Genomic DNA, 26,316 nt, shown 5'->3' with positions numbered 1-26,316 from the left:
ACTCTGTAGGTTGTGACTAGACACTCAGCAGCAGTGCCGTTTGCTGCTTAGGCGGTGCTGGTTCAGTCATTCTCAGCCCCCCTGCTGCCTCCTTAATTGGGCTAGCACACCTGTCTGCATGAATGTGCAGTGAACCAGTTATGGGGACTGATTCAGATGAAAAATAATGCTGTATTTTTAGATCAAGGACACTGCTGCCTAAAGTAGGCATCAAATGGCAGCCTCTTGATGGCATTTATTTACAGGGTAGATGCATTTTCCTCAATTAGGTTACTTGTCCAAGTGAAAAACTTCATACGAACTGTGGTTGCAGCACCAACCATAAATTATGTACTTGGGTCATACAGAGAGCTCAATGCTAGCCCTGCTCTATTCAAATTATGGCATCACACCTCTACTGTATTTTTTTTAACGAAGGCCATTGTTGCATTTTAGCAGCTTTAATGAATTAGTGCTTTTGAGTTATGCTCTCAGATAGCTAGGCTGTAGAAAAGAAAGTTTTTTTTTTTTTTTTTTTCTAATTTATTCGGAAGGTGCAGGAACAGATTTTAGTCCTTGCTCTGTGTACTTATGTGTATCCATGCACAGGCTTTCACAGCAGCAGCTCACAGCAAAAGTTCTCACCCACATAGAAGCTGCTACAGAGATCAAAGGGAAGGAGCAAGTGGTTGTGTATTTTCTTTCAATAATATTTTCATAGCCCTGTACTACAGTGAGATTTCTGATTTTTAACCAGCAGGAATTACTTCTGGGGAAACACTACTGATGCCATAAGAAATCAAGTCTTCTCTGAACAAAGAAGTAAATTGAGAACTTGAAGGGAAGAGTTTATTAAGACACACACTTGCAGTAAATATTCTGAAGAAATAGATGTAGCATAGACAAGAGCCAGGTTACTTGCCTGGACTTACAGCTCTGAGCTTTTTGCGAATAATGCAGCTTGGAACAAAATTCACTTTCATAAGATTTTTTTTTTTAAGCATGCTGATTGCTGCTTCAGCAGAGGCACTGAGCAGTAAATTGCTTTTGATGCATTACAAACAGATTTTCTGGTTAGTTGTCATTGACAGTGATGGCTTTGACGTTGCTCTAGTCTGCAGAATTAATCAGAAGACACCCAACAGCTGTTACATGGTAATTGTTTCAGTCTGACCCAGCCTTCTTTTGGAGGGACACCCATTAATTATGAGTTTATCCAGGAACAAGATTCTGAATCCCTTGTGCTCTCCCATCGTGACAGATGTTGTCTTGTTCTTTGCCCCTTGTAGGGCAAAGACTTAAGCACCAGACCAAGAAAGCTCTTATGTTGGATATAGAATCCTCCTTTCTAGCTGCTGAAAGACCCTGGAATAAATATCTGATACACCTCAAAAGCAGTTCCCTTCCTTGGTCTGTTGCGTGTGCTTTTAGCGCTACAGCTGGCTGTAATCATGCTCAACTTCTATCTTAACTCTGGGAAACATGTCAGCAAGAAAAGGAACATGAGTCTAGTAGGGGAGTTTTTGTTAGTGCCTTGATAGTACTCTTAAAAAAAAAAAAAAAAAAAAAGTGAAACTGATCATTGAGAAATAGCAAGCATTTTTCAGTTATGCCTGAGATTTTGTTATTTCTGGGCTAAACAGGGTAAATCTTCCTATTTCTTCAGAGGTTCTAGGATGTGTTGGAGAACATCTCTGTCCTCATCAAGAAACTTCTAAAGTGTTCCCCTCCTCAAGCTTTCTTACCCCCCCCCCCCCACCTTGCTTCAGGCTGATCCCATTGTTGTTCCATAAATTGCATCTTCTGTGTAGAATTTGCCTTTCTGAAGCCAGAAGATTTGACCCTGGATTTTTCTGAAATGGCTTCTCAGGTGTAGTCATTCATTTCAGCATTTGGTGTTTTCCTAGTTCCAGGCATCTGTCCACAATATAATGTAGTAACCTTGTCTCCATCCAAGTTCAACTGGATTCTCTACAGAGATTACAAAATAAGAGCTAAGGTACAAAATGGAAGATGGGATACAAAGAAGCTAGTCATGATTTGGAGCATATTTCAGGTGTTGGTCGCTAGGAGATGGTCTCAAAACTCTTTCAAGAAAGAATGAAGTGGGAGGACCAAAACCCATAGTTTTAACATATGAGACAAAATGCAACCGACTGTACAGCAGTAAAACGTACTACATAAAGTATTGACAAATACAAATAAGGAATATATCTTTTGTTAACCTTTCTTATGAACATTCAAATTATTTTGTACAGTAATGAAACCTGCAAGACAACTGAGTTTTGAAGGGGTCACAACGTAGTCTTGTGAAATATAATAAAAGGTGATTCCATTATTAAAATGACCTACTTTCATAACCTGAATCTGGTATACAGTATAGCAGCAACATTAAATAAGTTGTTGTTTTGGTCAAATCAGAGGAAAAGAGGGATTGCTAGGCTGAAACTGCCCTGTCTTACATCTTGAAAAACAGAACAAAAGAGGGCTGGTTTATTTCCCGATTTAAAGCTTAGAGAGGTACATCTGAGAAGTAATTTCTTCTGTTGAAGGACTCTTTACCAGAAAGAGTGCTAAACTTTTCATTTTTCTTTCAGTGCTGCTATCTGATTTTAGTCTTATATTCAGTTTTATGTTTCTCTGGAAGAGCCTGGTGCTGTCAAATTGAGATCTTTGTTCTACACAACTCAGAGTTTATCTGTGACTAAAGGTTTTGACTCATGTGGTGATGGATGAAGTGGTCAGCCCTACTTTTCTGCCAGAGGCTATTGCATCTTGAGCAGGGATGGCTGAATGGCATATATTGTCACTCAGGAATAGTCAAGTTTTTTGGTCTGGCATGTTGACTTAAACTGACTGTCTAGAATGGATGTGACCTATTATCTCTGAAAGTACTGCTTACAGTGTCAGGAAAAGGTAGTGATTTGGCAATGGAAAGGTTAAGGTGTCTTTACTGAGAACTTAAAATGAACAGAGGTATCTAGAGTCTAAGCACTGCTTATTGCTCAACATCTCGAGTGTAGAGGGCAGATTTGGCACAGTTCTGAAGCGACAGCTCTAGCCAATTTTGCAGATTTTTGAGAGTCTACAACCTTAAGTTGAAGTTCAAATCATTGAATGCATGATATAGCAATAACTTCACAAAACTGCAGGGGGAAGCAGACAACTGCTGATTGATGTCTTACAAAAAGAATTGGTATTTGAAGCTGGAAAATAAACTCCTAACCTACTTAAATTCCTTGCTTCTGTGCACATTATGAGCCTCGGTAGGTTTTAATGACTGCTATTTGACCATACAAAAGGTATATATAAGATGCAGATGTGCATTGCTGCACTGTACGAATAGCCTTGGAGAGAGGAGAGCACGTCTTCTGCTCTCGACAAAACTGGAGCCAAGAACAGTTCCCTAGCAAAGGTAAATCAATTGATCAAATAAAATGCATAGGAACAGCCAGAGGAAGCATTGTTGGAAGCATTGCAAGCTATGATAGTTTTTGTCCTCCAGCTCCTACCATCTATATTTAAGGATTTCACTTGCAGCACTTTTATTATATTGGTTACTTCCAAAATAAGCAGTTAAAATATATAGGTTGCTTTCTTCTCTAAAAGTAGAACAAACCTAATTTTAATGCTTTTATTTTTAACCTTGAGTTTTTTGGCAGAGAAGCAGAGGTCAATGACTGTATTTGGCTTTTTTTTTTTGAGTTTTCTTTATTGACAGAAGGCTAAGCTGTCTTTTTTCATCACCTCAGATCACTCCTTAATCTTCAGCACCTCTTGCATGTCAGACAGGTTTATGTTAAGATCCTAATTTCTTCAGAATATGGATGGTTGTACTTCAGTATCCAAACCTGTGAACCTTTCTAATCAGATGGTTTCTTTAAGAATCATAGTACTAGTTAAATGAACTTATTTTTAATAGACTTTAAAAAAAAAAAAAAAAAAAAAGCCTACCAACCAAAAAAAACTTGTATGATAAAAGCAAATGCCTGCTGCTTGGAATTTGTCATCTTGATGTTAAGAAACTTTGCAAAAAAAACCAAAACAAAACAAAAAAAACCTTTAGATTTTGCTTATTTTAGATAGCAGAAAAGCATTGTGCAGTGTGAGTTGGGGAGATTATACCTGACCCAGTGCTCATATATGAACAGCCTCAGGGAACACAGTGGGTCAAGATATTTTTTCCTTAGGCAGAGCATTCTAGTAGTTCAGTCTGACCTACTTCCCTCGCTGAGGAATGAGTAGCATGCCCTGCAGCTACTTGTATCTTTTTCTGAAAAATGAGCGGGTGGAGACACTGAAATGACATTGTGCAAAATTTGTCCCAAGGACAAGTCACTTGTAATTTTTTCACTCTGGGCTGATACAATCATAGTAAACTGATGACCAGTCAATTTGCAATTGGCCATCTAAGCTGGAAGTGCAGCATACTGGGTAAGGACATTATGTCTTCTAACAGTGCTTTATTCTATTTAACCCTTAATTTGAATAGAAAATGGATTCTAGCAGTGTCTGTGTGTGGACGCAGTGTATGCTCCAACAGTCCTTTCAGAATAAATATAAATAAATCCACAATAGTTGACTTCCCCCTGCTTTTGTATCAGGACTTACCTAATAAAGAAATGCACATATATGCAAGAATAAATTACGCATTTATTTCATGTATATGTAATGGGCTTTAGAGGCCAGCGTGCTTAGGACATGAACTTCTAACACATGCTTTGACATCCTGTGGGACAGCCAGCTTTTGGGGGTAGTCTGCTGCTCTGTATTGCTAGTGGATGATCCTCCAGATACAAACCAGAATGACGCGTGAGGTACTTTATAGACTTTATCTATCTGAAAAGTACTGCCAACACAGAACCGTCTGGATGTTAAAGGACAGCCTGAAACCCGTAATATAGGGGTGTCTTGGAGATGTTGGTCAAGCTAAAACAGCAATTCTTGTTTTGAAACCAGAGTGCATTGCTTGTATAGCTGTTCTCCAGAGAGTTGAGTAAGCTGCAAAGCCATATGAGGTGTTGTTAACAATGCTTCTGAAACATGCTTAGACAACACCTTTTCTGGTCAAATAGTCAGAAATGACAGCGGGACTGTTACTGACATTTGTATGTCTTTAACAGTTATGTGAATAATAGTCCTCCTCTGTCCTTCCAGTTTGTGAGGTTTGACTTGCAGGCAAGAGGGCATATCAAAGAATGGGCTTAGCAGGCAGGAGAGTTTATCAGTCTCCAAGTGTAACAGGCCCTCAACTCTCAGTTGCTCAGAACTTCTATCTCTGTGTTTGCACAATAAACATGGCCAAACAGCTGCCTTGGTCTGTCTTCTGGGCTGTTGCCACTCTAGCTCACTGTTCTGGATATCTGGGAAGGACACACAATTTTACTTTAGTCTTTTATTTTTTTCTTTTAACTCTATTTTTTTAATATAAAGCTTATTCTCCCAAAGCATTCTCACTTCAAAACACTGTTTTTCATATTGGTAATTAATGCTCAACTGGGTAAGCATATAATCTTTTGTGATGTTTTTAATAAAATGAAACCAAATGATAATATGGGTGGAGCTTTTCATCCAGTGTTCCTTGATTTTTACAGTTTCTGTGTCAGGAACACTGCAGCTATGCCATAGTTTTCATTTCATAGAGAAACATTTTTTTTTGCGCATATATTTTGCATACAACTCTACCTTATGCAACAGTGAATCAGTTAATGGCACTTAGAGGCCAATTCTAAATAGGTCATGAGCAGTGAAGTCAGAGGTAGTGTTATGGGCACCTCTTGTTGCGAGGGTCGTCTATGCAGATCTTCTGTGTTTTCCAGAAGAATCATCATCATCTCAAACCTGTTTTGTGCTGAAATCTGACTTTGTCTACTGGTATGAGGCTGACTTCTGTTGTACTGTTATTCTCTAGGCATTAAAGATGTTTAAAAAATGGGGTTTTTTTCTGTGGAGTGACAAGTGTGTGTGAGGCAATGACCCAGTTCCAAAGTTGGGATGCATCTTTCAAATGTAGTTGCATACTAACTGTACTGAACAGCTAAATCCCACGTATATGCAAAAATTTTTTTGTATTTTTAATATAGTTTGTCTCAAGTGCTCAGATTTGTTTTTGTGCTCATATTTAGACTGCACTACCTGGCTGATGTACATTGAAGGAAATGGCACTGTTGAAGGACTTGTGATGGTTTGTCGGTCCACCCTGGAGGAAGCCAATTGCTAAATGGTGGTGCATGTTTTGTCCACAGTATGTTGGGTTTTTTAAATGTGAGGAGCGATGAGTATTAGGAAGCATATTTAACAGGTGATAGGAGAATTTTATTGACCTAAGCACATATCCAAAGGGTCAGACAAGATTTTACTTAGTACTTTTATGTGTGACAACTGAATGCCATTCCCCTGAGCTTAGTTTTCAGCAAACTGTGGTTTCTTATTACTAAGATGGTGACAGTGGCTGGTGAATTAATTTCCAAAAGCAATAAGAGCAAGAGGAGAGAACCTCTGATTTTGTATTGTTTGTCAGCTACTTGGCATAGCTGTGAGATGGTGCAGTGCTCTACAAAGAGTACTATATTTAGCTGTTTCCAAGGAGATGTTCTGTGCGATATTGATAATTGCATTAATCCTTGATTTACACAATCTGCAGGAAAGGAAACTGCTCCTTTTCTTACTGTTGGCTTTTTAATTGCTTAATGATCTGCAATATTCAAACACCTTGATTTTTAAGTCCTGTGTGTATGCATGTCTGTTGGGGGCAAAATGAGTGGTCAAATGATCATTTTCTACAATAGAAATGATTCAGGAACATGAGTATTGCTTCTTGCTGCTGCTGTCTTACCTATAGTGCTTTGGTTTTGTTTGCATGAGGTATGTCTGCATGTGAAAGACTTCCTTTGTAAATAGGTTGAAGAGATGGCTTGATGACATCCTGTATTTTTAGTGTCAAGGGCTGAGAGCATTCATGTCAACTTAGCTTGTGCCAAGATTACTGTTCGGATATTCATGGTTGAAAAGACACCCTTGCTCAGTGTGCGCAATTTTCACTATCTAATAGAATAGAATAGAACAATCTTCCTGCCTCTGGGTTTGGTTTAGTCATCAGTGAGCAATATTAAGTGTTACAGCAAGGAGAAAGATGAGCTTACTAATGAGAAGAAATACATGTTTGTGCTTTCAACTTCCAGTCACTCAAAGCCTGATAACCATGTTACTTATTAGGGAATGGGAGTATTCTATATACCAGTCACTTTTTACATAAGAAATCTTTCAGGGCAGTATTACCTGTGGATGTGTTTCTAATGCAGTAAGCACATCATGCTTCCCTACATCTCTGAAGGTGACTATAAACTTCTGAGGTGAAATGACTTCAAACAAAACTTCTGAGACTTTACGTCTAAAATATGTTCTATATACTTGATTTGTGCTGATTGATTTAAATGGAGTTAGAAAGGAAATAAGACGCAAACTGCTAAAAAAGCTAACAAAGTTTAAACCATGTAATTCACTATGAATGTTCTTTGTGCATACTGTTGTCCATGAAGTGGAGTTTCAAATGTCTTGCCAGTATCTTCCAGTGCTTTATGAATCTATAAGGATATCGTGTCACAGCGACCACAAGCAAGTGATTGTGGTACTAGTTAAAATTCTTCAGGTTATATTTTATTCTCATTTCCATTCATAGTTTATTCAGAACTGCAGCTGACCTACTTGTTCATTTCAGTTAAACACTTCGAGACGTTGTCTTTCCTCTTGCAGAAAAGAAGAAAGGAGAGCACAACCCTGAAGGAGAAAGGAAATGAGCAGTTCAAGAAAGGAGGTGGGTTGATAATCTTCTAACTTCACATGGATAAGTCAGATAAACTTGAATTAATTCTTAGTCATCATTGTGATGTTGTAGAAAGCCCATAGGAAGATCTTTCTTTTATCTCCTGTATTATTTTCCATCCAGTTCTAGGGAACAGGAGATAGCAGCATGCCTAAAGAGTAAAGTTTAGATCAGCAAAGACTTAGCTTTCATGAGAGTCCTCTTTTAGGAATCCAAATGTTTAAATCCAAAAACATGATACAGAATTGACTGCCTTCTGAGAGCCAGGATTTCTTTTACTAATCCAAATAGACTTTTACTAGGCTCCAAGTTCTTTAATACACATGCTTAGAAACTTGGATTCATGCTCCCCTCAGGCAGTAGGGCTGAAAGCAGCCAATTTTCACTTCCCGGAAGTATACTTTGATCGCTAGACAGCAGCCTTCCTGTTGGAGGCCCTTTTTTTTTTTTTTTTTTTTTTTTTTTCCTTCCCCCCCGCCCTCCCCTCCCCTCCCCTCCCCCCCTTTGGCCCCTGACAAGGAAGCGTGCTTGTTTTGTGGAGTTTTAACACCTGGACTGTAAGTTATTTTACAGTCATTGCATTTTATGTGGTGGCAATTTTATGTAAAAGTCATCTGCTGTCTCTTCAGAGCTTACTAGTGTTGTCTTAAATAATACTCTGTTCAGGTGGCTGAAAAATGTTGGTATTTAAGTCTGCCAGACACCTTTAGTGACTTCTGAACAAGTACCTAAATCCACTATACTGTATTTCTATACTTAGCAGATATCATAATATCATTTAGTCTAGCCCCAAAAGGGCAAACTGTATTACAGTAAGTATATTAATTAATGACTCCATGGAAGTAAAAAACTGACAAATGGTAGTTTGCTTTCTAAACTAACTTTTAATGTTGTGTTAGAAGCATCTTAATTCTGTGATAACCCAAAAACTCTGCTGTGCTGCCTGTTTTTTAATCCAACACAAAATTAATAACATGTATCCCTTCCTTTCCATATGTATTTTGTTCTAGTTATTAGTACAGGTATATTCTTGAGCATGATCTAGACAAGAACTGCACTCATCTTTGAAGACTTCTGTGCCTACAGCTTGAAGGGTTTCCTCTTCAGCTTGTTTGTTGATATTTTCCAGAAAAGCTTTCTGGCAATCAGGATATTGTTAGGGATATTTCTTGCATAGAAACTCCCTGTACTACTACTTATCCCACCCCATACAGCCTCATGGAAAGGTACCCATGCTTGATGCCCTTGGAAACAGCATCATTATGCTTGGTATTACAAGCACCAGTGAAGACAACCCTGTACAGAAGAGTGGAATACCAAGTCTGAGTAAAAATGAATTCTTTATTTTGGAGGGGAGAAAGCCAAACCAGAAACACAATTGCAAACTATCTTTAGCTGTCCAAGGCAACTCCAAGAGTTTATTAAGTAGGTGTGTTTCCCTTCATTCAAGCTGATGATTTCTAACGGAATGTTTGAGAATCCAGTTCTTTTGCAAGCTTATTACATCTTGCTGGTTGTTGTAAATAAAGAAGAAATGAAATACTGGGGGGAAGAGGGGAGGTGTGTGACTTCTTATACTTGAAGCTTCTTCCACAGCTCTGTTTAAATCCAACTTTCTTCCTGTTCCATTTGCCTGGATTTTTGTAATAGTAACAATGGATTTGGTTTCATTTCATGCCTAGGCTGATCTACTGGCAACTGTTGATCAGACAGATGACCTTGTTTCTGTATGCACTTCCCACATACTCCTGCATTCACTGTGTTATATGTAGCAATCGAGTAAATGAAGTCAGCAGACAAGTCTGGCAGAAATTCTGCAACACACAAACAAAAGGAATATTTTGTCCATCATCAGCCAATTAAGTTGGTTCATTCAGTGCTATGTGGTCACTAGATGTAACATGAGTGTGCAGGAGTAGTGTCACAGATTGTTGGGGAGGTGACTGTTAGACAAGCTTAAGTATAATGGAAAACCACATCCTCTGAGAGTGATTTAGATGAGACAGGTAGTTCTGGTCGTAGAGCCCTGCTTCCTCCCTTTAGCCAACTCTGGCACTTGTGTAAACTTTTCAGCCATTTCTGCTAGCAGAACTAGCAGAAAGTGATTCACCACCTAGGTTTGGGTTTTTTTTTACTGGCTTATCAATTCAGGCTAGCATCAGAGCAGGCAGAAAGGAGCTGCTGGGAGCATATGAGGATAGCAAGTCTGTAATATTGGCCTAGCCATTTTGTGAAATCTCATCCACAGCCTCTTCCTGACAGATTCTTTGGCAGATCTCTTCAGTGTGCCTGAGCTGCTGGTGCCTGCTGAAGTGCTTCCTAATCAGAAATAAACAGACCTTTCGAAGCACCTGGATGGTCGTTAGCTGATGTGTGCAGAAAGAATTGCTCTATTTTGAGGAGAAAGCACTTGTCAGCTGGCAGGGCGTTGTTCAGAGTCTGTAGAGAGCCTTTTCATTCTTTGACTCTACCTTCATTAGAAAACAAATAAGGACCCCCACATGAGATTATCAAGTTGTTTTAGGCCAGGCATGATGACTGATGACCTTAGGGTGACAGTGGCTTTGTAGTGACTGACCTTTAAGGCAGTCATTGAATATATTGTGACAAATAAAATATCTCCCTAGCAGCTGTGAGCAGGTATCAGTGCAATAACATGTTTCAGTACATGGTTTCTTTCAGATCAAAATTTGCTTCATGTTTTTTTTTTTTTAAAAAAAAAAAAAAAAAAAGAAAGAAAACTACTTCTAAAGCTGGTATCCTCAGTGAATAGAATGAAACAATTTCAGGCATGAGAATTATATGCAAAGCATGCTGCACTTGTTACACTAAGCTCAGGACCATATGCAAATATGTTACTACTATTACGAGGGTGTCGATTTTAAAACAATTAATTGTCATTGGTATATGTACTACTCAGTAATGCACTTCATCTGAGAGCAGCTACTGAGTCTTACCACTGGATTAATATTGCATCTTATACTGAGAAATGTTTCCAAAGAAGTCTTAGCCATGTGATTCCCTGACTCTACTGCCAGTTGAAATAAATGGTCAGTTTTGTTCTTTTTTTCTTATTGCATCTGCAGACTATGGAGAGGCAGAAGACTCATATACGAGGGCTCTGCGGATTTGTCCTGCCTGCTTCCAAAAAGATAGGGCCGTTTTGTTTTCAAACAGAGCTGCTGCAAAAATGAAACAGGTGAATATTCTTTTATTTTATTAAACATCATCTATTGATTATATGACAAATCCAATCAAATACTAGTCGTGTAAATGATGGCAAAAGAATTTAGCTGTTTGCAGGTTTTGCTGTTTGCTTGATCTCGTATGTTTCTAGTAGAAATGCTGGTACACTTAGTTTTACTGAGGAGAAATACAAAACAAAGTTTCAGTTGGAGCAGCTGTTCAAAATTCCTCTGTTGCGTTATGTTTAAAGTGCTTTGTTTTTTTCCCATTCTGTTTGTTTTAACTAGATTCAAAGTCCGTGTGGCAACAGCTGTCTTTAAGCGTGTTTAGTGTATTGAAAACGTGCAGTGATTGTTTAGATGTATAGCTAGTCAGTGTTTTGCTAAAAACTGGATAGTCATATGCTTGTCTTCAAATAATTGGCTCAAGCATTTTGAGGCATAAACTGCACTTCCTAACTAGGGCTTTATCAATTGAGTTAGTCTGCTTCCTTCAGTTACTGTATAGCAGGACAGACCTATGTAGTAGGACACTTGTCTCAATAGAATGAATACTGCTTTCTTTATGTATTTTCTACTACCTGACCAGGGATAGGTGCCCAAATGTTTGCAGAAGTCAGTGATACACTTCAGGCAGCATGGAAAGCATAGAACACAATGTGTGTGTGAACAGAAACTGAACAATTTAACTTGTAAGCTAATAATGAATTTTAAAGAAATGACAGTTGAAAGTTCTTGGTGTAAGTGAGGATTTCATCTGTATAAACAAGACTGCCCTGTAACTGGAGGATTGGGAGGAGAACCTTTATGCCTCTTTCAGCTTGCATAGCCTGTGGACATCCTGCTAGTTGACCTCAGCAGGAGCAAGGAGGTCCTAGCAACAAGCATTCAGTGCAAGCATGCTTATTCTTTTCTGGCACACAAGCGTGTTGGAGTCTAAATTTAGTTGTCTGAGGCACTTGTATAGCTTTTCTATCATGCTTATTATCATGCTTTCAAAACTATTTCTCTTCAGGCTATAAACATGGTGCTTAGTTACCTCTTCTTCCTAAAATAAAATAAAGAATTCAGGAGAAACTGCTCTTTAGTTTTGCCTTTGCTTTTAAGATTATTATAGGAAAAAACAGACAGTTCCTATTCTCAGGTTACCTCCTGCAAAGTGGACTTCCTTACACTTTTACTGCAATATTGAGACAGATGCAGCTCTGGAGCAATGTGCCTTATGGCCATATTTAGGTGCAAATAAACTCTGTGGTAGTGTAGGAGTATTCTTGCTCAGCTAGAATTATCTAACTCTTTCTTGGGCTACTGGCTCATTTGAGCAGACTAGGAAAAATGGGATTCTGTAACAGCAGATACTGCAACCTTTCAAACATGAAAGCTGTAAACTGAAAAACCTCATCGTAATCCAGATGTTAACTATTCATTTCACTAGGCAACTAATCCAATAGTTCTAAGGGAGACAAAGATGATAAAACTGTATACGAGGTAGTATAGCTCACCTGTACAGATCAGTAAAACTGATAGACTGATACATTGCCCTGAAAATAGAGTATTATTAATAACATTAAGGTTTTTTTTTATGCCTGCTGTACCCATTTGCTTTGCAGTACAATAGAAGCTTGTCAGGCATTCTTCTGAGGTGGTTTCTGTTTTAGGGACAAGAAAACCTTCCTTTGGTGTAGAAAGGAAGAAACCTTGTACCCTTATCAATACTACTTAGATCATCAATATAAGCACAGAACAGTTTTTCTCAGCATGTTTTTTGTTTGTTTTTTTAGTTTAGTTTTGTTTTTTTAATCCTTAGTTTGGATGAAAACAGGATCTGTGTCTCAGCTCTTCTGCATTTTTTTGTTCCATTATAAACAGATTGCCTGAATCTCATCTTCATTGTCTGAGTGCTCAAAAATCTTGCTCCTGCCACTTCTAGAAGTCTCTGACATTGTCCCTTGTAGAGAAAGCTGTATCAGTGCTAAAGGCAGTATCTGCTCTCAAAATGTCTTATCTCATACAGACAAGAATTTACCCAGGAGTCTTGGGAACCAACTATTCCAACTCCTTAATTAATTGACGAAGGTGGAAAGGCCGTAGCTCAGTTAAGCCAAGGCCTGCAGATGTGACTCAGCCTTTTGACTGTAGCTCGCTGCCGGCTGTTCAGTGCAGACTGATTAGCGGGGCAGCCGCACAATCTGAACACTGGCAGCCCTCACACAGAGGAAGCTAATCACTGGTAAAGAGCTCTGAATCAGAAGCAATGCTATGAAAAGCCTTGATTAGATGAACATCCAAGTTTCTTGGAATGTCTGACAAATCTTTTTGTTTGCAATAGTAAATAATTGGTTTCTCAAGAAATACAACTTAAATATAACAACTATTTTGTGTTCTAGGACAAGACGGAAGCTGCACTAAATGACTGCAGCAAAGGTATGACTTTTTTTCCTGTGTCCTACTCTTGTGCCAGATCTTTCATACATAAATCATGCCAGTTAGTGCCTTTCTGCAGAGCTGTAATTTTTGGCATGACAATCTTTAAAGAATTTGTAGAAAAGTTCTGATGGAAGAGACCTGTGTCCAGGATTTATTTATTTTGTAAAATGTCTATCAAGCTTTTACTGTCTGAAATAATTTGTTTTCTGTTCTCTTGTACCAATAAGACTGCTGTTTGTACTTTTTTTTTTTTTTTAAGCAGGAAGGTCTTTTTTTATGAAGGATGTTTCCTGACACCTGTTATTTTAAGCCCTCTTCTACCTGCTATTTCCCCCCGATCTTGAGTTTAATTCCAGAATTCCAGTTTCCAAAGAACTGTTTGGCTTCATGGAATTAAAGGCATTATCAAGTCCCTTTTATGCAAGGCTTTTGCTCTGTCACAAGGGCTTATCCTCTCCTGTTCTTGTCCTGCTTCGTTTTATCTTTGCAGCTCCTGGTGAAATCATTTCAGCTGTGCATTGCTTTATTGCTTCCACCCACTCACCCATGCTTTGAATATTTGCTAAACTCCCCATGACAGCTGGGAAAAAAGTCCAATTTACCAATCAGAAAACTAATCCAATGGCTGAGTGCCAGTGCTGCTTGTACAGTAAATATGAGTTTGTACATGCTAAAAGTATTCTCAAAGGTAGCAAATTCTAGCTGACCTCAGTCATTTGGGGGTTTTGCCTTGCTGTGGTGGTGGTGCATTTTGAAAAAACGCTTCTGTTAATTTTATAGTGGCTGAAAGGAAATCGGTCTGCTTTCCAGCGCTGAGACTTAAACCGACCATCACTTGACACTCCCCAGGGACTTGGCTTACAAACTGCAATGCAACACTTAAGAGCACAGCAGAGCAATTCACACTAACCTGCAATTTGCTGACTGTAGCATTGTCTTTGTCCTTCATGAAGAAATAAGCTAGAATGTTTAGCTGGAGAATCCTAGATTTAATTGTCCTGAGAACAATTTTAATGGTTTAGCAGTTATAAAATGGGCAGTCTTTCTGCCTCTTTCTGTGATGAAAACTGAATGAAAAAATTCTTGAGAAATTACCATTAGCAAGTTACTGTTAAATTTAGCATTCAGTCCTGCACCAGTAAACATGGTCATGCCTGCCAAGGGAATAAGGAGAGGCACACTGATTGAATGTAAGTTTATCCTCTCTACTAACTCGTAGAGCTGATACAACCATTTATGGATTCCCAACCCGATTCTGACTGTTTGATATTACAGTAAATTCAGAAGAACACCAATAGCTTTCCTGGAGTTTGTCTCAGCTTGCTCGGAGATGAGCTGGGAATTGCTTGCTTTCCCTGCTACATCTTTCTTTAGGTGTATATATAACTCTAGATATGGCTAATAATGCATCCTTACAATATATACAAAAGATAGGAAAATATATCTTGTCCTGCAAATTTCTGAAGCTTCAGTTCTAATCTCTGCATATATATTATTGCAAAATTAAACACTTGTGCATTGTAAATCCACTATACGCAGTGGTAGATTATATGGTTTAAATCAAACAGGATCGTTTGCATTAGACTTTCATATGCTGGTGCAAGATATGCCTTTCTGAGTTATGCCTTATCTTTTAAACTGCTACTCTGCTTGATTCTAAGCTGTGTTACAAAGATGGTAACTATTAACATCAAGAATTTAATATGCACTGTTGTGTAGTGGAATGTAGAAATGTTTCAAGTAAAACATTGTGCTTTGCTTTTGTTTTCTAGCAGTGGAATTAGATCCTAACTATGTTAGAGCTTTGCTGCGGAGAGCAGAACTATATGAAAAAACAGAAAAACTAGATGAAGCTCTGGAAGATTATAAAACAATCCTAGAAAAAGATCCATCAATTCATCAAGCCAGAGAAGCTTGCATGGTAAGCTTTTTCAGCATACCTTCAGCTAACTTTAAAACAAGGCCTTTTCTTTCCTAATCTAAATATTCAGTGCTGCTTCAAAGGCAGTGGTGATAATTTTAGTTTGAGTCAAAAAGTGTACTGGTTTTCTCTTCTGGTTTTATGTAAGGAAGAGCATATGAACTGCCGCAACTTCCATGATCATTCTGAGGTCCAAAGCATAGTTCTTTTTTAACCCTCATAAAATGTGTGTGAAAGTAAATGTGGGTATTCTGAGCTGTTAACATAAAATTACAACTCCACCTGTTGAATAGCCCTTTCCAACCACCACCCACCAAGTTTATCACTGAATATACTACAGTTCTTACTTTGCTCTAATTTGATTCACCCCCAAGAATATCATGAAACTGTTTCAGTGCAGTAATGTCTTTAAAATAATTAAATTCTTTTCAAAACATGATTTGTTAAATAACATTTTGATAAACTTCTGACAAACCTTAGGCTTCTGATTCTCACAGTATTTGTGTCTGTGCATGTGCTAGAAATGTGATATAGGCCAGAAGGTATGAAATATTGGCTGTTTTCAGTCCTTACCTCATCTTAAGCCACTGCTGCATTTTAGCAGCCATCACTTCAAATAGGATCTGCAATTTGGACATCAGAATATAGGTACTCTGTAATACAGTTTTTGCTAGCTATGTAATTGGTTAGTCTGTCTGTCCTTCAGTAGAGTTAATTTTCTGATTGGTGAGTTTGCAGTCAAATGCCTTTATGGCATAATTTTAAAATAATTACCTTTCTGATTAATTATATAACACTGGGGATAGCAAAGAGACAGGTTTCTATCATAGTCTGTAGCTACATTTGAATTACCTGCAAGTCTGCTTCAAAATCTTGATATTTATTTTTTTTGTTTCTCAATTTGACTGCTTTCTCTTGTCTTTTTGCTATGCCTTGAGTGTGTGTTGGTAGCTTTGAGCTGTTCCACTAACACTGGCTTAAATCTGCTATTAATCTTTAGGAACGTAGTCTCTCACTTAAAGAAAATGGCACCTTGTGGTCACAAACAGCAGTGTGTCCTGATTCAGCTACTTTCTTCACTACCAAACAAAATGAGTTTTGCATTTTAATATTGTGCTCCAGTGTCTGCTTTCAGTCAACATTACAAATACTTCAGGATTAAAGGTTTCTTGAGGAATCTTTGTCATATCTCTGCAAGTGTAAGATAATGCTTTGAAAGTTTCCTTGGGTTTTTGGACAGAGTGACTTGGATGGACAAAGGTAAACCCCTAGCGCTTCCTGAAACCCCAGTCTAACATGTAAATAATCCCTACTCAATGGGGATTTAAAGTCACTCCCACAGCCTGTTGATTTGAGGTTTTAAGCAACTCTTTGTGTAAAATACCAGCAGGAAATGATTTTTCTAGTGGTATTTAGGATGTTAACACTTAATGTGAAAAATAACGGTGGATTTGACACGTTCAGAGGGTCTTTTCACAAGGTAAGGGGTGGCAGGTAGGGAGAGCTGCTTTGTGCAGAAAGCTCCTCTTAAAGGCTGCTTGCTGCTCTTATTTTTGGAAACAGGTTGTAAAGGCATGTTGAAAGGATAAATAGGGTAGAGAGAAGGCCGGACAGCCTGTGGTTTTGAAGGAACGTGTTCTCGAAAGGTAACTGCTATGAAGAATACAGTGGTGGTCGCTTTCTATCGAAGTGGGAGCTTCAGGTCATGGTGGTTTAATGGCTTAACAAGAGCCTGCAAAGAGCTGTCTATCTTCTTCAGGGAAAAATGGAAGTAAAAGACAGTTCAGTTTTTGTTTAAGGCAAATGGATATAATTTTAAAACAATGCTTAGTTGGGCACCTGAATCCATATGATGGTGTGTGGGGTTTTTTTTTTAATTATTTAAATTTTCAGAGGGCATGATTACTTAAAGTTCACCTTCCCATCAGTGAACCTGCAACATATTCTGCACCACGGAAGAAACAAAATCATGTGTTTCACCTCCGGAATCTTCTCTAAAAGCACTTTATATACGTTAATGCTGAAATCTGTTTGAAAGTCTTAGTTTTAGTTGTTTTAATTCCCCATTGGAGAAAATAAATCATTAGTGTGGACTTCCCCCCTCCATAATGTAGTGTTGTAGGTGTCAGATTAGAAACTGCTTTAATAGCATATTAGACAAGAAGCCTTGCCTGAAATTATTTCCTTTGGGACTGGATCAGTTACACTGATGGCAGAAAAATATTCTGCTTAACTGTGTAACTCCTATTAGTGCTGTTTGTGCTAAGGGTGTGGTTTCAGAAGACAGCCAAGCTGATCTGCCTGCTGCTGCAGATGCTGTGCGGTTGCTTTCCTGGTGCTGGCGCTGGTCCTGGTACTAGCCCTTGCCCAACCCCATGGAGACGCCTGTGTGTTAGTCTGGCAGAGAACTAGCCCTGCCAAGAGGAAAAACAGCAACAGACAAAGCCAGCAACCAAAGAGCCCCAAAGTGAATAGCTTTCTGTGGCATTGGCTTCCTGGTGTCAGGCAAGTCCTGGTGCAAGCGCCAGGGAGAAGGAAAGAACGTGTGGTCAAGGTAGTGCAGGGACTGGGGCCATCCCTTCTGGCAGCAGCCCATGACAAGGTCGGTTTGCTGTACTGTGAAACAACCCCCTGATGCTTGTTGCATGCATCTGATTGAGAGCGGGGGAGCACTTTAGCACCTAGCTCTTGGCGATGGCCTAGTAAATGACAAGCTTGTCAAACATCGTTACTGCATGGGTAGTGAATGTGATGGGTCTATCATAGTCTAGAAAAGTGTATATGTGTTGGCCTCGTTCAGTCTTCTAGCTGAGACTGTCGCTTAACTGATCCGGTAATTCAACCGAGGAGTCTGCTGACATTTGTAAAGGAAATGATAGCGTTTAGTTTTTGTAGCTTCCAGAGTATTCTGTAGTCTCTTAATGCTACCCTAAGCCTCTTTCTGGATCTAGCCTAATCTGATCAGTTACTTGGTAAAATAATATTAGAGCATAAGGGTTGCATGCTCTTAGTGCATTTTAGCAGCTCTTCATACAAAGAACAGCTGTGAAGACCAGATGGATTGTCATGAACCACCAGCCGTCAACTCCACAGATCAGGAGCAGTGTCAGTAGGTGGTGTGAAATGTAAAGGGTTTAAAATATATATGTTTCAGCTGATTGGAAGCCTCTATAGTTATAGATACCGGTCCTTCATGCCTCTTGCAACACCATGATCTTCCTTCAGTGAGTATGCCTCATCTCTTTAAGAATTTCACAAATAAGCCCTTGCTCAGGAACCTCTCAGTGGAGATTTCTGCTAGAAGAGTGTGTTCTTTCCGGCAATCTTTCAAGAATGTTTTAGAGTGATCAGTAATTTGTTCTTAATTTTTGTAGCTGGGAAGCACAGAGGCTGTTACATATACCTTCTGCTCCTTGGCCTCACTTTATTAGGCAGAGACTCCAGGCTGACATGTGGTGCAGAACACATTGTACAAAACGCCCTCAATTTACACCTCAATGGGATTTAGGGCATTCTGCTTTGAGTTGCTCCTGTTCTGTGTCAAGTTTCAGGGTAGAGGCAGTCTTTTGAAACTGTAGCTTAAAACTCCTCTCTTGAATATGTGTTGATGAAATGCTGCCGGACAGCTAGTTCTACATTCTTCTAAATATAATGAAATTTCACAATAGGAAACAATCCACTATAATGTTAATTCCATGTATGTAATTAATATAACTGTAATATGCAGGGGACTAAGAGGCTCTGCTTTATTTTAATCTGAAGTCCACTCTTCTCTGCAGAAATAGTGTAGCATTCCCCCACACACCCCCACCACTAATAATAAAAATGATGCATCAAGACTATTTGCAAATAATTAGCTTTGTTTGTTGTTAGAACCAATTCTCCTTCCTATATATAGAAAATATTTGGCATACTGCTTTACTGGATATAAAAATTGTGTTGACTTTTAAAAAAAATCTTCACTACACAATATTTCTTTGCTTTGGTTCTGGTGTACCTGCTCTATAATTTCAGTACTGCTTTTATTTCAGGAGTTCAGCATTAATGTTTTGACTCTAAAGCCCTGTGTGGCACACTTTAATTACTCTGACATCTTCAATGCCAGATTAAACCGTTTGAAATTAGTGTTTTGTGGCCAAATAATCCCTATTGATGCTTTCCCAGAAAGTGTTTAATTATGTGGTATCAATCTTTAGGGTTTTTTTTAGCAGGTGTATAACAGTGTTATGTGAATTTTAGCTTCCACACAGCTTCTGAGGGACTGGTGAGCCAGATAAACGTGCTAATTACCAAAAGAAGCTCTACTTGAAAGGAGTGTCATAAACACACGATAAACAGCTGTGCTTATGGACACCTTTCTATAGATAACTAACCTTGCAAGTATTTTTGGGGAGGTGAGAAATAGTGCGTCTTCAGAATATTAATATTCAGATGGACAAAACATGAAATATGTATTTCAGATCTAGTATTTGTGCCTTCATTTCCTGCTAAAGAGAGATGCTGTATACGCCAAACTGATCCAAGATTCAGCAAATCTCATGGCCACAACCTAAACTGAAGTTAGAGCCTGGGGATAGCCACACATGCTTTCATGCAGCCAGCTCAGGTCCAGATCTCACCCAACTTAATAAGCCCCTCTGGGTCGGCAGAAGTCAGATGGGGTCTGACTGGGCTAATTAGATCTGGCTCACTGGTGGTGATACCAGGCCTGGGCTGGTTTCAGGCTTAGCCATCCATATGTGTCTGCATTATATTCCTTAGTATTCATTTATCTGGTTTTCTGGGGTATACTGCTTCTCTTCCCCATTACTGCAGAAAATGGACTGTATTTGCCTGTCTTCACCAGTATATACTGCTTTGAAAAGAGAGAATAATCAGGCTGCCTTGTCAAGGAGCTTTTTCTTGAGGTGAACATCTTATTTCACTGTAGCAGTATCATCAGAATGACAAACCCATACATGATGACTGGAGCTATAAATTTCAGGAAGGAACAAGATCAGGAAATTGAGTTCTTTAACTGTGTTCAGAAGCCAATTATCACAAGGGAAGTGTGTGTGGAGTGAATCCCACACCTGTTACCACAGTCAGCAACTGTAATTAATTTACTGATAGCACCATTAGAGCAGAGCTGTCTCATTTGCTCTGACCTCCACAAGAAGAGAGAACATAGTTACGACTGTAATTGCATCCTCAAATGGCAGGATTATGTGGTGATAAGCATAGTATAAAAGCTTGAAGTAGTTGCTTCTGAAAGTATGAAAAAGACCTATAAAAAGTGACTAATTCATGCTGTATTTTGTTTCAATACTGTATTTAACTGATGTACAGTAAACTGCCACATAATTTAAATGATGCAATGGTAACTTTAGTTGTAGTGAATGTAGAATTCTAATTAAAAGTGGTCATAGCATTCATTTAGCAAAACACCATTACTGTGCAAAGATGGAAGATGAGTCACAGCTGTTTTAGGCATAAATGGGAATCTGTAATTATTAGGAATGCACAGAGCATGCAGTTACTTAATGCTCATTAGAAGCATTTGCAAGTGTTTTCTTTGTGATGATACAACAGATCTTAACACTGGTACCAGTTCTGAAGAGAAAAAAAGAGAAGAAAAAAAAAAAAGTTCCTGAACTGTTAACTTGGAGTACCTTGCTCAAGATTAACTGCTGGACTTTGCTTCATACAATGAAAATTGCCAGATCAGGGCCCTCATTTGTAATACCCTCTCCTCTTTAGAAGCCTGAAATAGATTGCATAATAAGATGCTGCTCATTAAACTATGTCCTGAAGTTCACAGACAACTAATTCAGTGATGTTCTGATAAAATATTCATATTTGCATCTTTCCTCATCTTTCCATAATAGAGATTTCCTTGAAGTGTCATGCCAGCAAGATCTGAATTCATGGCTGTGTCCCTCCATACACCTCTGTGTTTATGTTCAAAGTCAGACGTTGTGCTTGCTAGTTCCTTCACTCTCTCTTACCAAATTAAATGCATGCAACACAGGAGATAGGGCTAAAAATATACTTTAATTCTAAGTCTCTTAAATTCAATAAATTTGTCAATTAAAATACCAGGAAAACAGATCAGAATTGTTTTTCAGCAGTAAAAATGTATGCCTGTATGAAACCTGCACTTACAAATTACAGCTTACTGTTTATATGAACTGGTGTAATAGGGTGAATATAGGTTTCCTAAATAAGATGAAAGGGTCAGTTTGACATAAGGATTTCTTTTAAGCCATGAACAGTGCATCCTGGATATGAGTATGCAAATCACCCACAGTATTGTTGAAAGCATGCATCTGATTCCAGTTTTTCCTCTTGCTTCCCACAGCGATTACCTAGACAAATTGAAGAGCGGAATGAAAAATTAAAGAAAGAAATGTTAGGTGAGTAGCTTGTACATATAAATTGCTTCCATAATAATCTTAATAGTCAACTAGGAAAATAAAAATGCATGACTACACAGATCTCCTATATAAAACTTAAAGAAGGTAAGTCTTAAAGGAAATGCTTGTTCTGTATTAAACAAAATTTTATAGTTCTATATTGCTTAATTTTATCCATAATAAGTTGTAGTCAGATCATGCTCTGTTATTGAGAAAACTATTAGTTAAATTTAAAGAAAAATACTCAAACTTTTTAAAAATGGTTTCTTTGATGCATGAAAAAGAGAAGAAAGAATGATTTGAAACAGAACTATTATGTCTCCATTCTTTCCTGCCCTGCAAGTAAACCTTTAAAAGAAACATTCCCCTAAAAAAAAGGCAAAGACAGGCTTTTCATCAAACCCTTAACTGAAAAGTCACCCATATTTGATCTTGTGCAGCTATATTTAATCTTGTGTCTGAAGAAATAAGTGTGGTTCTTTATGTAGCATTTTCCACCTATAGACTTCCAAGTCTTCACATCTATTCAGTTTTCTGTAGTATCTCAATTTTGTTTTTGTAGAGGCTGAAGCAAACTTACCTAGTGTTGCAAACAGGCCTTAGGCATTGCTGGGAATACAATCAGATCTCCTAACTACGTTGTTCATTGTCTGGTTAGTTTTGACTTCTACAATTCTGTACTAAAGGGTACTGCTGACTGAAACTGTTCATAGAAAACAGAATTTAATTAATATAATTTAAATATATGTTCCTCCCATCCTTGTGTTGTATGGTATTGCTTGGATAATACTTGAAATGGAGTGATATATTTCAAAAGGATAACTATTTAAAGCTGATTGCCCAAGCAAGATTGGTTTTCATGTATAATATTAACAAGAATAAAGCACTTCCTTACACAAGTTCCAGCTTCATGGTTAAACTAAGTATTCATAATAGTTTGGGGGAGAACCTCCCCCCTCAAAAAAAAAAAAAAAAAGCAAAAAACTTCTGCCAGCATTCTTATTGCCTCCTAGTTAAAAGGATTTGTGCTTTCTTTTAGGTTCAGACACAGCACAAACCCTCCAGACATAATGGTGCTTTTTAAAATGAGTTTCTTTCTTTTTGTTTGTATTGTTTAGAAAATCCACACAAAAGAGCAAGAACAAATAGCTGTATTACTTAAAAAGAGAAACTGACTGTACCTGTCCTGTATCAGAAGTAGCTTTCGGAAGTTATTTGTTTGCTAATTCTAGGTGTGACAAGTAATGGCTGAAATACTGTTTTGAAGTGAGTAGACATGAGGGTTTGGGATGGGAAAAGGGAAGAGGGTGTCTTTGGAGAATCAGGTTAAATAAACTCAGTGTCTTTCATACTGTAATACTAATTCTTAAAATACTTGATAAGAGCAGACTGTTTCAAGGGCTTCTGCTGGAAGTCAGGTTTTTTCGTTAATTGAATGTTTCTTGAATGCAGTGCAGTGAGTCTGATTTGCTTGTTTTCTACCTATCTTGCCCTGGTAAATTTAAGTAAATTTGCAGGAAGGCTTTCTAGAGCTGCAGTCAGGAGCTACTTAGAATAAGCCAGAGGTAAATAAGATTGTGTGATGGGGTATAAATAAATGACAAATGCAGAAAACTGTTAGAAGGATGATGTCCATCTGTAGGAGATGAGATTGGTTTCAACACTGAGTAATATGAAAGCAGTTCTTGAAATTCTTTGAATTCTCTCTTTGTACTATTGTTATCAATGTCTAAAGGACCTCACTGATCACAAGGGACTATACTGAAACAATAAACCTGGCATAATAAACTGTCGTTAAAGCCCAATCCTAGATTGATAATTTTTGCCTAGATTTCTGATTAGATTTGATCTTTTTATAAGCTGTTAAACCAGGGGCAGTGAGGATTTCAGGTTTGGACTGGTCTTTTGGAGAACCAGCTCAGGCTGTCTCTGTTGGGATTCTGGAGAAGGAAATCCCTTCTCAATGATGTTAAATATGTGCAAGGAGACGTGCTGGTGTAAACAGCCAGGAAGGACAACCAGAGCAAGAGTGAGGTAATACAGCATCTAACCCTAAGTGTATCCTTGGCTCTTGTGTGACATGATTCACAAATTGTCACATCCATTGTCAAAATTACATGATGTCATTTGGCTGGGTGGTGTTTTATTCTTAGCTGTGCTTGTGATCACTAGTGTAACACACAAATTGAGGAATTTTTTTGTAATACATTCTCTTAATAGAGCATTTGAAATTAAATTTGGAATATGGTGGTAACCAGACTCATTTTTTAAGTGTTATTAAATTCCCTGTATCCTGTCTGCAAAGAGAGGAAATAGTGACATCATGGGTCTAATGATGCAGGCCTGGGAGGGAAATACTTCCCAAGATTTTCAAAATGCTGCTGTTCTACGTGAGGTCAAAGACCGATCCTTACAGCTGTGGGCTAGGGGGGAGTTCTGGAAGGAGTGAAAGAAGACAAGCTCGAAATAGCCTGGTGCTTGAGACATCTGTATGGATTGTTTTTGCTGTACCATGTATCTGTTTTAAGCTGCTTCAACTTTTCTTTTTCAAGGACCTGGTTAACAGCATTTACCCACTGAGTACTGTGTCAGAATAGACAATTGCTTGCTGTAATCTGTTAGGAGATTATCTGATTATTGGGAAACGGTGCCAGGTGTGCAAGTGTTTCCCTGCTCTCTCCCGGGGAAGCCAGCGCTGGTGCTTGTGCTGTACCCTGGGTTTCCTAGCTCCCGGAGAGCAAGTTGGACACCTCTAATAGTTCCAGGCAGAGCCAGGCTTGCCCTGGGAGCGCTGGCACTAAGCTTATATGAAGAATAACATCTTTCAGAAAGAATGTCACACTTTATGCTTTAGCTTCTTTGAAGTTTGAGATTACACTGAATTCCTATTGTAGTCAATGAATCAGCCAGTAACATTGTTTTTTCTAGGCTTTTATTCTTTAAACTAAAAATAAGCCCTGGTATACCCAGCTAGATAACCTGTCATGAAAACTAGAACTGTGTACAAAAAACAACAAAAGTGCCTCCTCTCCCTTCTGCAAGGGTTTCTTGTTTTCCTGTGCTACAGCTTGTTACCACATAGTTTTTAAGAACCTGAAACCACCAGTTCTTAAGTGATTGTGTGTAAATAAATCAGAGTACACATTCTTGGCTGGATTCTTCTTCCAGACTGCGTAACTATGAATTCTTGCATGTAAGTGGTAGGACATGTGATTAATGAAGTTGATGACATTTAAAAATAATATATATATATATACACATACACACACATGTTTTATTGCCAAAACAAGTTCACTTCTGCTGTGTATTCTGCAAAGGTTTAACTTTTCCAAAGCTAGTGTTGGCATTTAAATTATTTTCATATTTTCCATTCAGTCTTTGCAGGTAAGTGTTGCCACTTGTTAGTGAAGTTTGCTCAGTAGCAGCTAACCTCAGTTTATTGGAGTTTCACAACATAGTTAAAGCTTAATTTATAGCACATTTTTTTAAAGTAGTTTTTAAATGCATGTGGCTCGCTCCCTTTATGCTTTCACAACATGAGCATCCTATGCCTCAGTAATTGTCCAGGATGTGAACCCATACTAACCATTTTTGGTGTTTATTTTTCTTCTGACTTTAAAGCTGAAAATTTCCAGCTGTTTTTTGTTTAGAAAAAAAACTATCATTTTTGCGATAACTAGGAGCAGCTCCTTTGGGGAGAGCATGTGAGAAGAGGGGAATTTAGTTTTAGAAAGGTTTAGCAGCCTAGGGTTTGTGATGGCAGTAGTGTTTGCTGCATGGCTACATGGAAGCAAAGTATATTAGTTTAAAAAAAAAAAAAAAAAAAGCGGCGGGTATATGCCATCTATGTAACCCAGCTTATGCACGTTGAATTCATCAAATCTAATTAAGAACTATTGGACTTTCAACTTAAGTTATAAATGAGCGCATTCCAGAAAACAGTAAAATATATGTGGTGATTAATGAGAGTAACAGGAAGGCCTATCAAAACTTACCACCTAGGCCTTTCTATCAATATGAGCTTTTTCCAGCTACTTGAGATCAGCAAGCATATTTAGCAGGCCTAGTGCCTAAAAAATAAGGTGGTGATTTGTTGTTTTTGCCTTTTTTTTTTTTTTTTTTAAATATACTGAAGGCCATGCTGTCTTTGAAACGAAGAGGCAAAGCCTTGATAGTGTAAACAAGAACTGATACACATACAATTTAGGGAAAGGTAGAAGATTTGTCCTGGCTCTTTCAGTTGCTTCAGAAATGTTGCTGGAAATACAGTAAGTTCTCCAAAGATGAAACATCATCAAGAAATTTCTAAGCTGTAAAATTTTGTATTCAGCATAAACAATATCTAGCTTTTCAACTTCAAGCCAACACATTAACACTAGCAACTATACTAGAAGAATTTAAAAAAGACTCAGTTTTGGCTTTTTCATTACAACAAAAAAGTGAGAAATCTTGTGCATCTCCCTTTTGCCACAGGAAGTTTAGGTGAATAATGAATTACAGACTTCTGAGCCATATACTAATTTCACCAGTTAGTTTTCGTGTTAACCTGTGCATATTGTTTTGATGAGCAAATTTTGTATGTTGGAG

General features: G+C 38.2%; 1 protein-coding gene across 2 annotated transcripts in view; it reads left to right on the top strand.

Moving 5' to 3' along the window:
• TTC1 (tetratricopeptide repeat domain 1) overlaps positions 1-26,316 on the top strand; it is a 35,714-nt gene that overhangs the window by 5,191 nt on the left and 4,207 nt on the right. For both annotated transcript variants that reach the window (XM_026118650.2, XM_026118651.2), the window contains exons 3-7: positions 7,732-7,792; positions 10,888-11,000; positions 13,374-13,410; positions 15,186-15,334; positions 21,675-21,729. In XM_026118650.2, the coding sequence (XP_025974435.2) occupies positions 7,732-7,792; positions 10,888-11,000; positions 13,374-13,410; positions 15,186-15,334; positions 21,675-21,729 (415 nt within the window). The remainder of the gene's footprint in view (positions 1-7,731; positions 7,793-10,887; positions 11,001-13,373; positions 13,411-15,185; positions 15,335-21,674; positions 21,730-26,316) is intronic.

This window comes from Dromaius novaehollandiae, chromosome 15 (assembly GCF_036370855.1).
Source record: "Dromaius novaehollandiae isolate bDroNov1 chromosome 15, bDroNov1.hap1, whole genome shotgun sequence".
NCBI lineage: Eukaryota > Metazoa > Chordata > Aves > Casuariiformes > Dromaiidae > Dromaius > Dromaius novaehollandiae.
This window is presented reverse-complemented; position numbering and strand designations above follow the sequence as displayed.